Source organism: Cupressus sempervirens, chromosome 10, assembly GCF_028749045.1.
Source record: "Cupressus sempervirens isolate cs-2001-9-10 chromosome 10, ASM2874904v1, whole genome shotgun sequence".
NCBI classification, from domain to species: domain Eukaryota; kingdom Viridiplantae; phylum Streptophyta; class Pinopsida; order Cupressales; family Cupressaceae; genus Cupressus; species Cupressus sempervirens.
The window spans coordinates 71,293,934-71,306,300 of NC_143127.1; the positions used below are offsets into that span (position 1 = coordinate 71,293,934).

Below are 12,367 nucleotides of genomic sequence, written 5' to 3' on the forward strand. Positions count from 1 at the left end.
TCCATAATGTCAACACTGGTCGCTGTTAGGATCGTTTCACTCGGTTCACTCAACAATGGCATTACTGCCAAAGTCTGCTTTCCACACAGATCAGAGTACAATAACAACAACAATAATTGGATTGACAATCAATCCGTCTTACCAAGTTCGCACTGTGACACGCGTGCGAGGGGAATGGTAATGGTAAAGGGTGACAATTTCTCCAATCATTTGGAATTGTAATGGTAAATGGTGACGATTTCTCCAATCAATTTCGCACTCACCTACCTAACTGGTGGGAATTGTGATGGGAATTGGCTAAAGCAGGGCACAGTAATTATAAATAGTTGCGCTTAATTACACGGACCCAGTTTCCACCGTGGATACGAGAAATCTTTATTCGAAATTCTCGATCTGTGACGTATGAGGGGGGAGCGAGAAGGGAAAAAAATCTCGACTTTGCAGGGTGGACCCAGAGGAATAATGAAGCAGGAATCCAAATAGGAGGGCTACATAGTGCCAGGGAGGAATGGCTTTGTTCCGGTGCCGACACGCGGCTTCTGCATGGAACCACCCGCCCAAATTTGGCGAGTCCGAAGAAGAGAAGAGAAGCGATCAAATCTATGTTTTCCTGTGCAAACAAGTAAGTGAAGTACCGACCGTGAGAAGGGCAGAGCTTAGAACAGTCTCCATTCTGTCCTTTTTCGCCTCATTACTTAATTAAAGGTTTTTGAACTCTGCTTTCTTGTGGATATTGAATGCCAGCCGAAATTTTGTCTTCAAACCGCTCGTCTGGGGGTCGTCGGAACCATCGCCCAGTAGGTCACAACCCTCGCTTGCAGGACACGTGTCGTTATGCCGTGGCTTTGCAGCATAGCATTTGTGCTAAGCAGGCATAGAAGCAGCAGCATCTTGTAGTGGCGGAGTACCAAATAATATTTTGTTTGCGCTGTGTGTCCGCCACTAATACGAGCACCTGTTCATTCCATGGTGTATATGCCCGTGTACTGTCCTTGATATTTTGTGCGTTGCAGGAGGGGGAGGAGGAGGAGGAGAAGAGGAGGTTGAGGTCGAGGGTTTCGAGACCCGGCGAGTCGAAGGCAACAACGGCTCTTCCACATAAATGAATCTCCAGGATCCCAGGTTTGCTCAGCTCCGTGTGGAGCTTCAGCTGTTCCTTTATTTTCAGCAGACAAAATTCCACAAGTGCAAGCCTTGCCGACGCCTTGTTGTAAAGACCCAGGAAGCGAGTTTGGGATAGTAGGACTTAGAAACAAAGTTTGGGGGATAGTTTGATGTATTGAGGCCAGCCGGCCGGGGGAAAAGATTTAGAAAGATGGATCCTTTGCTTTCAGAGTTATTGAGTTTTGAAAATTCGGCCTACTGTGAGGGCTTTGCCTCGTCGCCGATTTCTCATCAGTGCACGACGATTTTACCGTCTCCGATGTTTGATTCGGTGTTTCAAGCGAACCTTCCCTTCCCCGGGGAGTGTTTGATGCCGGAAACCCCCATGAATTTTAGCCAGTTTATAATTCCAGATGACCTGACATTGCCGGAATGTCCATACCTGTCGTCCGATGTTGCTAAAATCCCCGTGGAGGAGTGCGAGAATTCATCAGGGGAAGAGGTTGTGGATGCGTGCTGGGAACAAAAGCCTATCAAAACGGAGCACTTTGTAGAGGAACCGGACGCTGTTTCGTCTGTTATTGAGAAGTGCAATGAATGGGAATACCAGGAGGAGGATGTGGGTAGAAACGGCAAGCACCATGTTAAAAGATTGATGAATTCTGGTGAAGAAGAAACTGATAGTAAGGAGCATCTGTTTAGATTCACACTGATAACTTTAAAGCACAGAATACTGCGTGCACTCCTTCATTTAAAGGAGTTTTGTGGAGGGAATGTACTATTGCAGGTTTGGATGCCTGTGATGCGATCAAATAGACATGTTCTCACTAGCTGCGAGCAGCCCTATGTCGTAGACGAGAGCAGCGGGTCCTTACATGGCTACCGTGACATATCTACAGGGTTTTATTTTCCTGCAGAAACAGGTCCAGGAGCTTTTCCAGGGCTGCCTGGTAGGGTTTTTCTCAGAGGAATGCCAGAATGGACTCCTAATATTCAATTTTATGGAAGAAATGAATTCTTAAGGATAAATCACGCCCAGGCGCACAATGTTAATGGGTGCCTTGGCGTGCCTATTTTCGAGCAGGATAGTCGAGATTGTGTTGCAGTAGTTGAATTAGTGAGAGCCGCAACAGAAATCGACTTTTCTTTAGAACTTGACCACATATGCCAAGCTTTTCAGGTCTGTTATTTTTTCTTCATACTTTTACTATGCAATGTCAAAAAGTTTGTTTGGTCGAAAACACAGGCATGAAGGAAACAATCTACAACATCACTTTTACAAAAAATTCAAGGAACCCAATTTTCGTTGACTCCTATCATTCAAATTAGGAGGACATACCATTGAATGCTCAAGTAGAAAGTTTTAGATTTTATTTATAAATTATATATCTGTTGGAACTTTTTCTTACTTATTACGCACTAATCAAAAATCAATCCGTGTGAAAGCATGTAAAAGAAATAATTGGATAACAGTGAAACTGAAGATTTGACAAAACATTTGTAAATACGAGTGTTTGACATGATTTTTCGATAGAGACCTCACATGTTTCAGTTTATTATTTCTGTATTTTCAAAATTATCAGTAGTTTCTATTTATTATTTTAACTTTATTACAGGCCGTGAGTCTAAATACTCGAGAGGTTTGGGATCATCCAAAACCACAGGTATGGCGAATGTTTTGTCTATCATTTATTCATCAGTTTCTATCCAAACTTTTCCTATTACTGATTTGGTCTAACTTGAATTTCGGTATTCTTTTTTATCGAATCAGAACCATAATCCATGCCATCGTGCTGCTCTAGCTGAGATACTAGAAATTTTAAAAACAGTTTGTGAGACTCACAATCTACCGTTAGCACAGACATGGGTTCCTTGTAAGCATTATAATCTTAGTAAGAGTGAGACTAAGAAGACCTGGGGTTCAAGTAAGAGATTAGAAGGAATATACTTGTCAAATCATGAGATGGCATGCTTTGTGAGGGAAGCCTACTTGCTGCCTTTCAGAAATGCATGCTCTGAGCACCATTTGGAGATAGGGCAGGGGGTTCCAGGAAAAGCATTTGCTCTGAAACATCCATACTTTTCTAGTGATGTGAAGAGCTTCGGCATCATGGAATATCCTCTGGTTCATTATGCACGTATGTTTGGCCTGACTGCTGCCCTAGCTATTTGTTTGCAGAGTAATTATACTGAAAGTGATTACTATGTGCTTGAGTTTTATTTTCCAGTTACTTGCAGTGACATTTCAGAACAGCAACTTTTGTTGAAGAAATTGTCTACTACCATACAATTAATGTGCAGAAGTTTGAGATCTGTAACTGTTAAACTGAATGGCAATGGAAATAATGATGAGCACTGCAGAAAATCCGAATGGCAGGATTTTGCATCAGGCAGTATTTCTGATACAGGCTTTGAAGCAATTCATTTAGATCCCAAGTTATCTTTTGCCGAGGGCTTGATTGGGCATGCACAGTTCAGTAGAGGTGAAACAATTGGACAAGACTTGCATTGGCAATCATTACAGGTTAGCTTAACTTGTCTTTCATGTCTGTGTTTTGGATGTAAGTTTGGGATTTTTTGCGGCTATCTAAAACCACACTCTATTTTGTTTTTGAGGCGAATACTTAGGAAAGTTGGAAAGTTTTTATTTGCTCGATATAATTACAACAATTAATAAATAAAAGTTTTGAGAGAGATCCATTTATTCTCACGCTATATTATTACATAGATAATTTCTATTGGACTCTTATCACAATGAATAACTTTGGTTTCATTTGATGCCATTTAGATATTGTATGCCCAAACTGACATGGACACTTGCAGGGTTAGATAATGTGGTCAACTTGGTAAGCGAACTTGACAACTATTATATTAGAGACCAGGGGCAAGATCCTTTAGAAGTCACATTTCACTTGTTTTAATGGGCCTAATGGCGAATGGAATGATTAAAACTTTTATAATATGGGTATAAAGGACTAGAGCATTTGTCAGTTGTACACGATTTTGCTGCTGTATGTTAACTGGATATCCTCTTTCTTTTTAATCTTTGCTTATTCTTCTGGACTTGTATTATAGCCAGGATATTTAGTTGAAGATGCAGGGCTGTAGCAAAGATCTTGTATCAGTTCCTTTGTTTTTCTCATTATTTGATCAGTATGATGAGTACAGTCGGAGGATGTTTTCTTCTGCAGTTTTTTCTCTTGGGCCTTTAGGACCATACTGCAAATTCTTCTTTAAAAAATTGTATGGTTTGTTCTCATACTGATGCTCCTATGAAACTTGTAAATATGTGCACAAATAAGGTTAGGAGATTGCAAATAGAAGGATAATAACAATCTAATCAATGCATTGGTGAAGAATAATGCGAAAATTAGAATAACATATGAAATAGTTTTTCAAACCTTAGTGTTTGCAGATAAGATTGGACAATTGAATTGGGAAACCATATGAATAAGATTCATATGGTGAAGAATAATGTGTAAATCAGATCAACATATGAAAGAGAAGTTGAAACCTTAGAGTTTGTTGAGGGACCATATATTGAAGATTCATACTTAGAAGGCATGGTGTCATCTACAACATATTGTAACAAGAGTAACACTAAGGAACTAGAAAGTGGACACTGAGTCAGCATGGCAAAATCCAAAACAGATGCAGCGGTGGGATCAGTACAGAAAAAATGATCAAAGCATAGATTTTGATATCTCTAAACAACACTATTAGGCAACTGTGATTACTAACAAATGAAACAGATGCCTCATGGAATAGAACTAGAAGTGGAGCCAGTGAAACCATATGGAATAGTGAATGTTAAGTATAATCGACAAACTGTAAGAAATAGTGAGTGTAAAGTATAAACAAATAGCATCTAGCTTAAAAAAGAGTGGAGCCTAAGCCTTTGCCAATGCCACCACTGCAGATTCAAATTAAAGGTACATTTTGATGTGAGGGGTAGTGACGATTTAGAAATCAGTGACGATTTAGAAATCAGTGACGATTTAGAAATCAGTGTGGATAGTTTGTTTAGTTTAATTCCATGATCAGGCTTATTAATACAAAGCACATAAAAAATTATGCAGCGAATATAAAACAGGGAAGACCTCTGCCAGTATTGTAAAATTGAGGGCTAAGTAATTATGCAATGATATGAAACAGAGTGGACCTCTGCCATTATTGTCCATTCTTTTGATTCTCAAGGCTAGCACGGGTCCTTTTGTTTACATATATTTTCTTCTTAGTTTTTTGCAAGGTTTGGGTGTTCTGTTAGATTCAAATTCGTATCATGACAATAATAATGTCCACAATAAAGAAAATTCTACTGCACTGTTTAGGATCCAAGGTAAAACTGAAGGGTAAACATTAAAGCTCATGTCAAACATATTTCATGAAACAAGCCGTAAACTCTCCTGCCTTTCTTGGTGGATTTTCTTTGGATTAAAATAAGTTATATCCTAGTGCAGCAATGATCAGTGTTATTTTTATCTAGTGCGGGAAATTCCTTAATCCATCGTAATTTATTGTGGCAGAATGGATATTTGACTTTTTTTTTTCTGATCTGGATCCTAAGAGATATATGTGGTGTAAAACGGTGTAATACTTTAAACTGTAAGAATGTAGATGTGAACTGCACAGAAGCAATAATTATTCAGAAATAAGCATTAATCCAAGAGATGCATGAGAGTGACACTAAAGTTGAAACTGAAAAGATTATTGATCTGTGTGTTCTGTATATGGTGTACTCTCAAGGGAGGCATATAGCTTATTTTCCAGTAGCTTTGTCTATGTTATGTTTATTGCTTATGAAAGCTGATGGTAGAAATCTAAATAAATCACAGATGCAGATTAATCCAAAGAGATGCATGGTGGAGTGATACTAGAATTGAAACAGACAAGCTTAGTATTCTGTGTGTTCTGTATATGGCATTCTCTCAAGGGAGATGGATAGTTGATTATTTTCCACTAACATACATCTATGCTATCCTAACTGCTTGTGAAATTCAATGATATAGATCTACACTATAGGTAATTTTACAAAGCTGTGATTGCAAAAAAACCATCATGGATGTTGAAATGTTTGAGCTTACAACTTTTTTCCTTCTGATGGCTATGCTGATTTGTGTCAGAATGTAGAGTTCAAATCTGGCCCATGAGGCATTGCAATGCACCACATGAGGGCACTGCTCCTCAATTCCTCAAAGGGAGGTATCCGTAATTCAAAGATTGATGCAGTAACACAGTTGGCACTTGGTGGTGCCACATGTTGGAACTGGTCATGGTGTTTGGTTTGTAGGCATCTTGAAACCTGATAGTGATAAAGCTGATGAAGACCACTTTGATGTTGGGTGCATTCTTGGAGGCCTCCATGTGGTCTTACTGGATCATTTTGCCCTGTTGAAATAGTTTGTGCAAAATCTGCTGGAGATGGATTTGTGATCTTGGAGATTGAGCAACTACTGGGAGGCTTTCAAAAGTACCCCAAAGCATGAAACATAGATTCTGCATGTCACTAGTGATACATTTAGAGGATCCACTCAAATCATGCACATAAGCTAACGTGCAAAAGAAAATTTTAGTTATGTCAAAGGATATAACTTTTGAGACTGATACCTAGAAATTGGGGCATTTTTAAAAACCACCTCTAAGAAAAAGGAAGAATGCATAAAGATGTCAGCTTAAATTTTTTTCGAACACTATGGTGTACATTCCGTCATAACTTTTCTCTACCACTACTTATTTTTGAGATAAGAATACTTTGGAACTGAAACAATAAGAACTAACGTTATATACTTACAGATGATTCTATTTTGGAATTTTGTGTTGATTGCAAAGAGAATTTGGATTTAATAGCAATGTGAACATTTCCATATCTTTTACTTTATTTCTATAACTTGGAACATAGATTGAAGATGAACCTATTGTTGTTGTAGTAGTCATTTATAGGATTTTGATGTGTGAGTTGCACTGAATGTCTTTTAAAAAGTCTGAAGATTGGATAAGTTAAGAAGGCACTCTAGTGAATGAGAGAATTTCAAACTTGAAGTTTCATTGTATTGATGAAGACACTACTGTGACACAAATCACTGCAATAAAATATTAGAAATTCATTCTTGTTTCGCATATTGTAAAACTCATTATACCTATTAGATTCAGGGAGCAGTCCAGGCACAACACTATAAATTACAGTTTTGAACATGATATATCACAAGAATATTGAATAACAGAAATATAAAAAGGAAGAAATAATATTCATCCGTTCAAGTTGCGCACATTGGAAGAACAAATCAGAACTCATATCAGATTTTCTATGAATATAAAGATTATGATATGACAGTTTCTGAGATGTCAAAGTTTGTTGAGTCCACATACACGTGCATCAATACCAAAAGATGAGGAAGAGGAATGACTGTTAAAGAAGATAATATGGTTTGTCTACCAATAGTTACCAAAGAAGTGTAACCAATGAGAAACTGTGGGTATTGGAACTCTGTACTCATGTCATTTGGTGGTGCAATGGCAATTGGTACTAGGCATCAACGCATAGTTGGTTCTAGCATGAACACAGAGGCCCATGAGGTGTTTTGCCCTTATATCTTGCCTGCAGTGGTGCATGGAACCCATGAATGGAATTGTAGCTTGAACCTGTGCAAGGGGACACAGCAATGACTAGAAAGGTACATCCTCCATGCAATGGTGTAGTGAAAGAAAATGTTGCATGGAGATTTTCTGGTGAAGATGAATCTTGTTGGTTAATGCCTTGGGTTGGCTGAATGTTGCCGAGTATAGTGCTGACACATGGGGTTGGATCATATGCAGATCACATAGCTAATGATAATTGGATTACATCAGATGGCCTATTAGTATATGAATGCATGCAAAAATTGAGGGAGGAGTCTATTGCAAGGAATCTTCCATTTGTAGGAATGATTTAATTTCATTTACTTAGATGGAACTTCCTATCATTAAAAAATGGTTTGTAAATTTAGTTTGCAGCTCTTATGATAGTTGTTCTCGACAGATTGTCGAAAACAACTGCTTAATCTTATGATCTATTTCGCTCTACCATACATATTTGCCCTTAAAACTATATAAAAAATATAGTTTTATTAAAAATATGCCAATCAAATGATTTTCTAATATCATAATTGTTTCCTTTTACATTGTACATTACATTCTACCAAGTTGTCCTTGTAAATTATGAATAGCCATGAACCATTCAAATTATCAAAGAGAAAATCTAAGTAACAAGAAATAGTATTGTTGATGAGTGTTTTATAACCACACCAACACAGAATAAAGTGCCAAAGACACTCTATCCTCTATTGAACAAAGACACCACGCATGCTAAGATTGCCGAGAAGATCATATAGGTGACTCCAAGGTTCCGATTGTGTACTTGTGACTTTAGTGTTGATATGAGCTTGTTTGGCTTGATGCATGTTGGTAACCCAAGTGGACTTATGCTATCCACCCCAAGTTATCAATTCTCTTTGCAAATGTGATGACAATGAAATTACTCGATCCTATTCCAATAGAGCTTTTGAAATAAATTGCAAAAAGAGATAAGGGTTTAGGAGTCTTTTGTAATCCTTGAATGCAAGATATACTGGATGTCTTTCTAGACTGTACTAGCTCTAGCTTTGTCATTAACTTCCACCAAGCTAGTATAGTCTTCTGAGCTGAGCGATAGATGTTCAAAGCATTAGTATAACACCAACATCATCAATGGATGCATATCAATGTGTAAGTAACCAATTGAAGTTAATCTTATATTTAGATTCTAGTTGACCAATCAAAGTGACTTCCAATCATCAAATCACAGGTATTATGGATTAGGCAAGTTTCACAAATGTTCATTCACATTTTCTTCGATTCAACTAAAGTACTCAAAGAAAATTCTAAACTAAATACTTAAAGCAAATTCTAAACTAATTTGAGAGATCGAAGAATCACACAACACTTCACAATCTTCACTAAATCGCCACACTTCAATGATTTATTTCAATTATGGTAGTATCTTGGCAACAATTCTCCAAAAAGCTCCCTTTACAAATGAGAGGACTAGGGGTTATATAGGAGCCCCAAATACAAGGAATAACTAGGATTGATTTGAAACCAATGGCCAACATTTTTCTAAATAAAACCCTAATTAGGGTTTCTAGAGATGTTAAATGTAGTAAAATGGAATATTCCCCATTTAGCCAATGAGAAAACTCGACGATAGGAGAACCATTGAGAAAATACAAAGACAAAGATGGAAAGTCATCTGATTTGATCATCTTCTAGAAGGTGCTTTCTACACCTACACTTGGAATAATTTGATTGGATGAGGGTGAGTGGATGCCGCCTCATCATTTAGCAACCTCTGTTTCATTTCTACTATTCCATCCTCTCTTCTTTGGAAATCTTCTCCTTGGGTATCTTGACTTTGCAGTAGTTGAGCTCTTTGAATCTTTTACCTTCATTGTTTGCGATCCCTTGTAATCTTCACCCTCATGGTGATCCTTCGACATCCTTGGCTTGAACCTGCTTAGCCTTGATCTTCTTGACCTTCATATTGCTGGGCCCTTCTAGCTGATCTTTCTTCATCCATTTCTTCTTTGACCATCACTCTGTACACCTCCTTCATTTTCCTTCCATCAATCAATTTCTTTGTTAGAGCTTGTCTTCTTCATGGTCTTCAAATTCCTTTTGTGCCTGAACCTCAACTTGTGTATGGATTCAATCTTGTCTTTAAACCTGGATCATGTCCCTCCTTGAAGGCTTGATCTTGAAATGATTTCTTTGAGCTTGATTTTTGAATCTTCTTTCTTCCTTTCCTTGCAAAGCAAAAAAACAGTTAAGTTTACAGAATGTTAATCAAGATATTCATATAATAAAGCATTCCATTTGATCACATGATCTCAGCTTATGATTGAAGTTGATCATAATTTATTTGAATTGTAGCACATCCTTGTACATTGGCCACAAGTAGGGCTGTTGCATTCCATAGTTTGAGAATATTTCACATGAACTATTATGCTGTATGTGAATTCAATAATGGGGAAGTTTAGTATCAATAAAGGGGATCATCAATCCTTCTTTTGTGACCCCTTGTTATTTATATCTTCTGAAATTGTTTTACCATTTTAATCTAATCTTTCAATTGCATTAATTTTTTCTATAGTCTTATGAACACAATACAAAGTTTACCTTAGTAGAAAATAATTTAAAATATATATCTTTAATGCTGTCAAGTTTTTTGTTTCAAAAATATTGATAAGTGTGGCTTTTCTGTAGCAGGGCAGTGCTGGGAAGAAGCGTCTAGATCGAAAGCGTGGAACAACTGAGAAAACTATTAGCTATCACCTTCTTCGGCAATACTTCACTGGAACCCTTAAGGATGCTGCAAAAAGCATTGGAGGTATAGAAATTTTTATTAGAAACAGTAGCCTTTTGTACATCCCATCCTTTTATATTCTTCTTTCTAAAAGTAGCATGGTCACCTCAGTTATTTCTGATATAATACTCTTTAGAAGAGTTAACCCCACAACAATGTCTAGAGTGCACTATAAACTTTCAACTACTTCAATTTGCATGGCTTGGCTCCATTGGAGTGTATATGTACACACGCGCGCACACACACACACACACACACATATATTGTTAGTGGGGTTTTGTTTACGATTCTCCTCCATAAAGGAAAAATAAACTTGAAGCCTGCAACCAGTGGGCCAATGGGCTGTAGGTTGGACGTGTGACAAAAAAGAGGTGAATCTTGGACATATCATTGTGTTCAGTTTGCAAAAATTAAATATAAGTTGGTCAGTAAACGTGACAGTTGGCCATTTGTATGGATATATAAGGTGGATTAGCATACAAAAAAGAGGGACACACCCCAAACTCAAACTAAAGCTGTATGTTTGGTGAAGACAGTTTCATGCCTCAGCTTCATTGCACCACTGCCTGAGCATGAGTGGTCACCCATCACAGAGCCAGAAGTGCTAGCATCTGTGCCCACAGCAATCAGAATAGCAGTCTCAACCATACTCCTAAACATGTATGTGGTGCGCTTGCCTTAGCTACAAACATTGCCTTTCCCAGTAAGGAACTGTTAGCATCTGTACCCACACGAATTAGAATAGAATGATCTCAATTATACCCATCACTGTGTATGTGACACCCTTGCCTTAGCCACAAACATTGGTGGCCAGTAGGAACATCCATTTGAATTAGTGAGATATTCCACCACCCCACCTCTGCAAGGTAGCTGGCTTTCCTTATTTCACATGCTACTATATTGTCCCTGACTTGGAAAATCTTCCTTAAGATCTATTTTTTGAGAGAGCGACCACTTGTCGCCTCACAGCTCATTCATATTGGGGAGGTTTCTTCCATATTGGGACTATTGGGAAGCACGCTGAACAGGTGTAGTGCCACAAGTATAGGTGGCATGCTTTGCTCTTGACATAATGGTGAGATTAGTACTTGAATTTGTATAGGAGATGCTTGAAATCTGGCAAGTGATCAACTTTATTGTCCACTTTGATCCTCTTCTCTTTGTCAAAACAAGGTAATTTATTGTAGTGTGAATGGAGTAATTCAAAATTTATTTTTTCCAGTGATTGTAGGGGAGAGGGAGACCTGCAACCACCTTGAACATAGTACCATTCAACAGTAGCAGATTTTCCACTCACATTTCTCACACCTGGATCCTCTCACTATAGTTTTGACTTTTGTTGGAAAAAACTTTTCTTGACAAAAATCTCATAATCCATACAAGCATCTATTCCAAGATTATGAATGCCAAATTGTGTATGCCACCATAATATTGGTTCATCTGGCATGTGGAAGGTCTTTTCCCAACCATTAGGACCCAAATTATTTTTGAATTAAGTCCAAAGCCTACCTTTTTGAACTGTGAAAATAAATTTCTATCTTCGTCTAGAGGCTAGGCTTCCAAAATGGCTTTCATATTAAGAGAAATACCATGAAGATAGTCCATAGCCAGTAATGTGGACATAGCCATAGTGAACGGTGCAGAGGGTATGAAGCAACCAAAAGATCATTTCAAAACACACATATTACAGAGTCAACTGCATAGCAGATCTATCAACAAAGGTGCCATAAATAAATGAAAGGACATCATTTAAAACCTCCAACTTTGCATCATAATGGTAGGCTTGTGAGGTAAGCCATGTATAAAGGGTGTGAATAGACCAACCCATGATTTTAAAACATTTTTGAATCTTGCCAACTAGTTATATTGAAAGCTATTTGTTAACCC

General features: G+C 37.8%; 1 protein-coding gene and 1 long non-coding RNA gene across 3 annotated transcripts in view; both read left to right on the plus strand.

Moving 5' to 3' along the window:
• The first annotated feature begins 394 nt into the window (after nucleotides 1–394).
• LOC149532629 (uncharacterized) lies at nucleotides 395–878 on the plus strand. Its single transcript, XR_016357979.1, has 2 exons — nucleotides 395–622; nucleotides 745–878. It is a non-coding gene; the product is annotated as an uncharacterized LOC149532629 (long non-coding RNA).
• Nucleotides 879–888: 10 nt separating this feature from the next.
• LOC149532630 (protein NLP9-like) overlaps nucleotides 889–12,367 on the plus strand; it is a 31,455-nt gene continuing 19,976 nt past the window's right edge. The window contains exons 1-4 of one of the 2 annotated variants that reach the window (XM_089807093.1): nucleotides 889–2,284; nucleotides 2,721–2,768; nucleotides 2,876–3,628; nucleotides 10,381–10,504. In XM_089807093.1, coding sequence (XP_089663219.1) covers nucleotides 1,316–2,284; nucleotides 2,721–2,768; nucleotides 2,876–3,628; nucleotides 10,381–10,504 — 1,894 coding nt within the window. In that variant the 5' untranslated portion in view covers nucleotides 889–1,315. The remainder of the gene's footprint in view (nucleotides 2,285–2,720; nucleotides 2,769–2,875; nucleotides 3,629–10,380; nucleotides 10,505–12,367) is intronic. The other variant, XM_089807094.1, reaches the window with a different exon arrangement.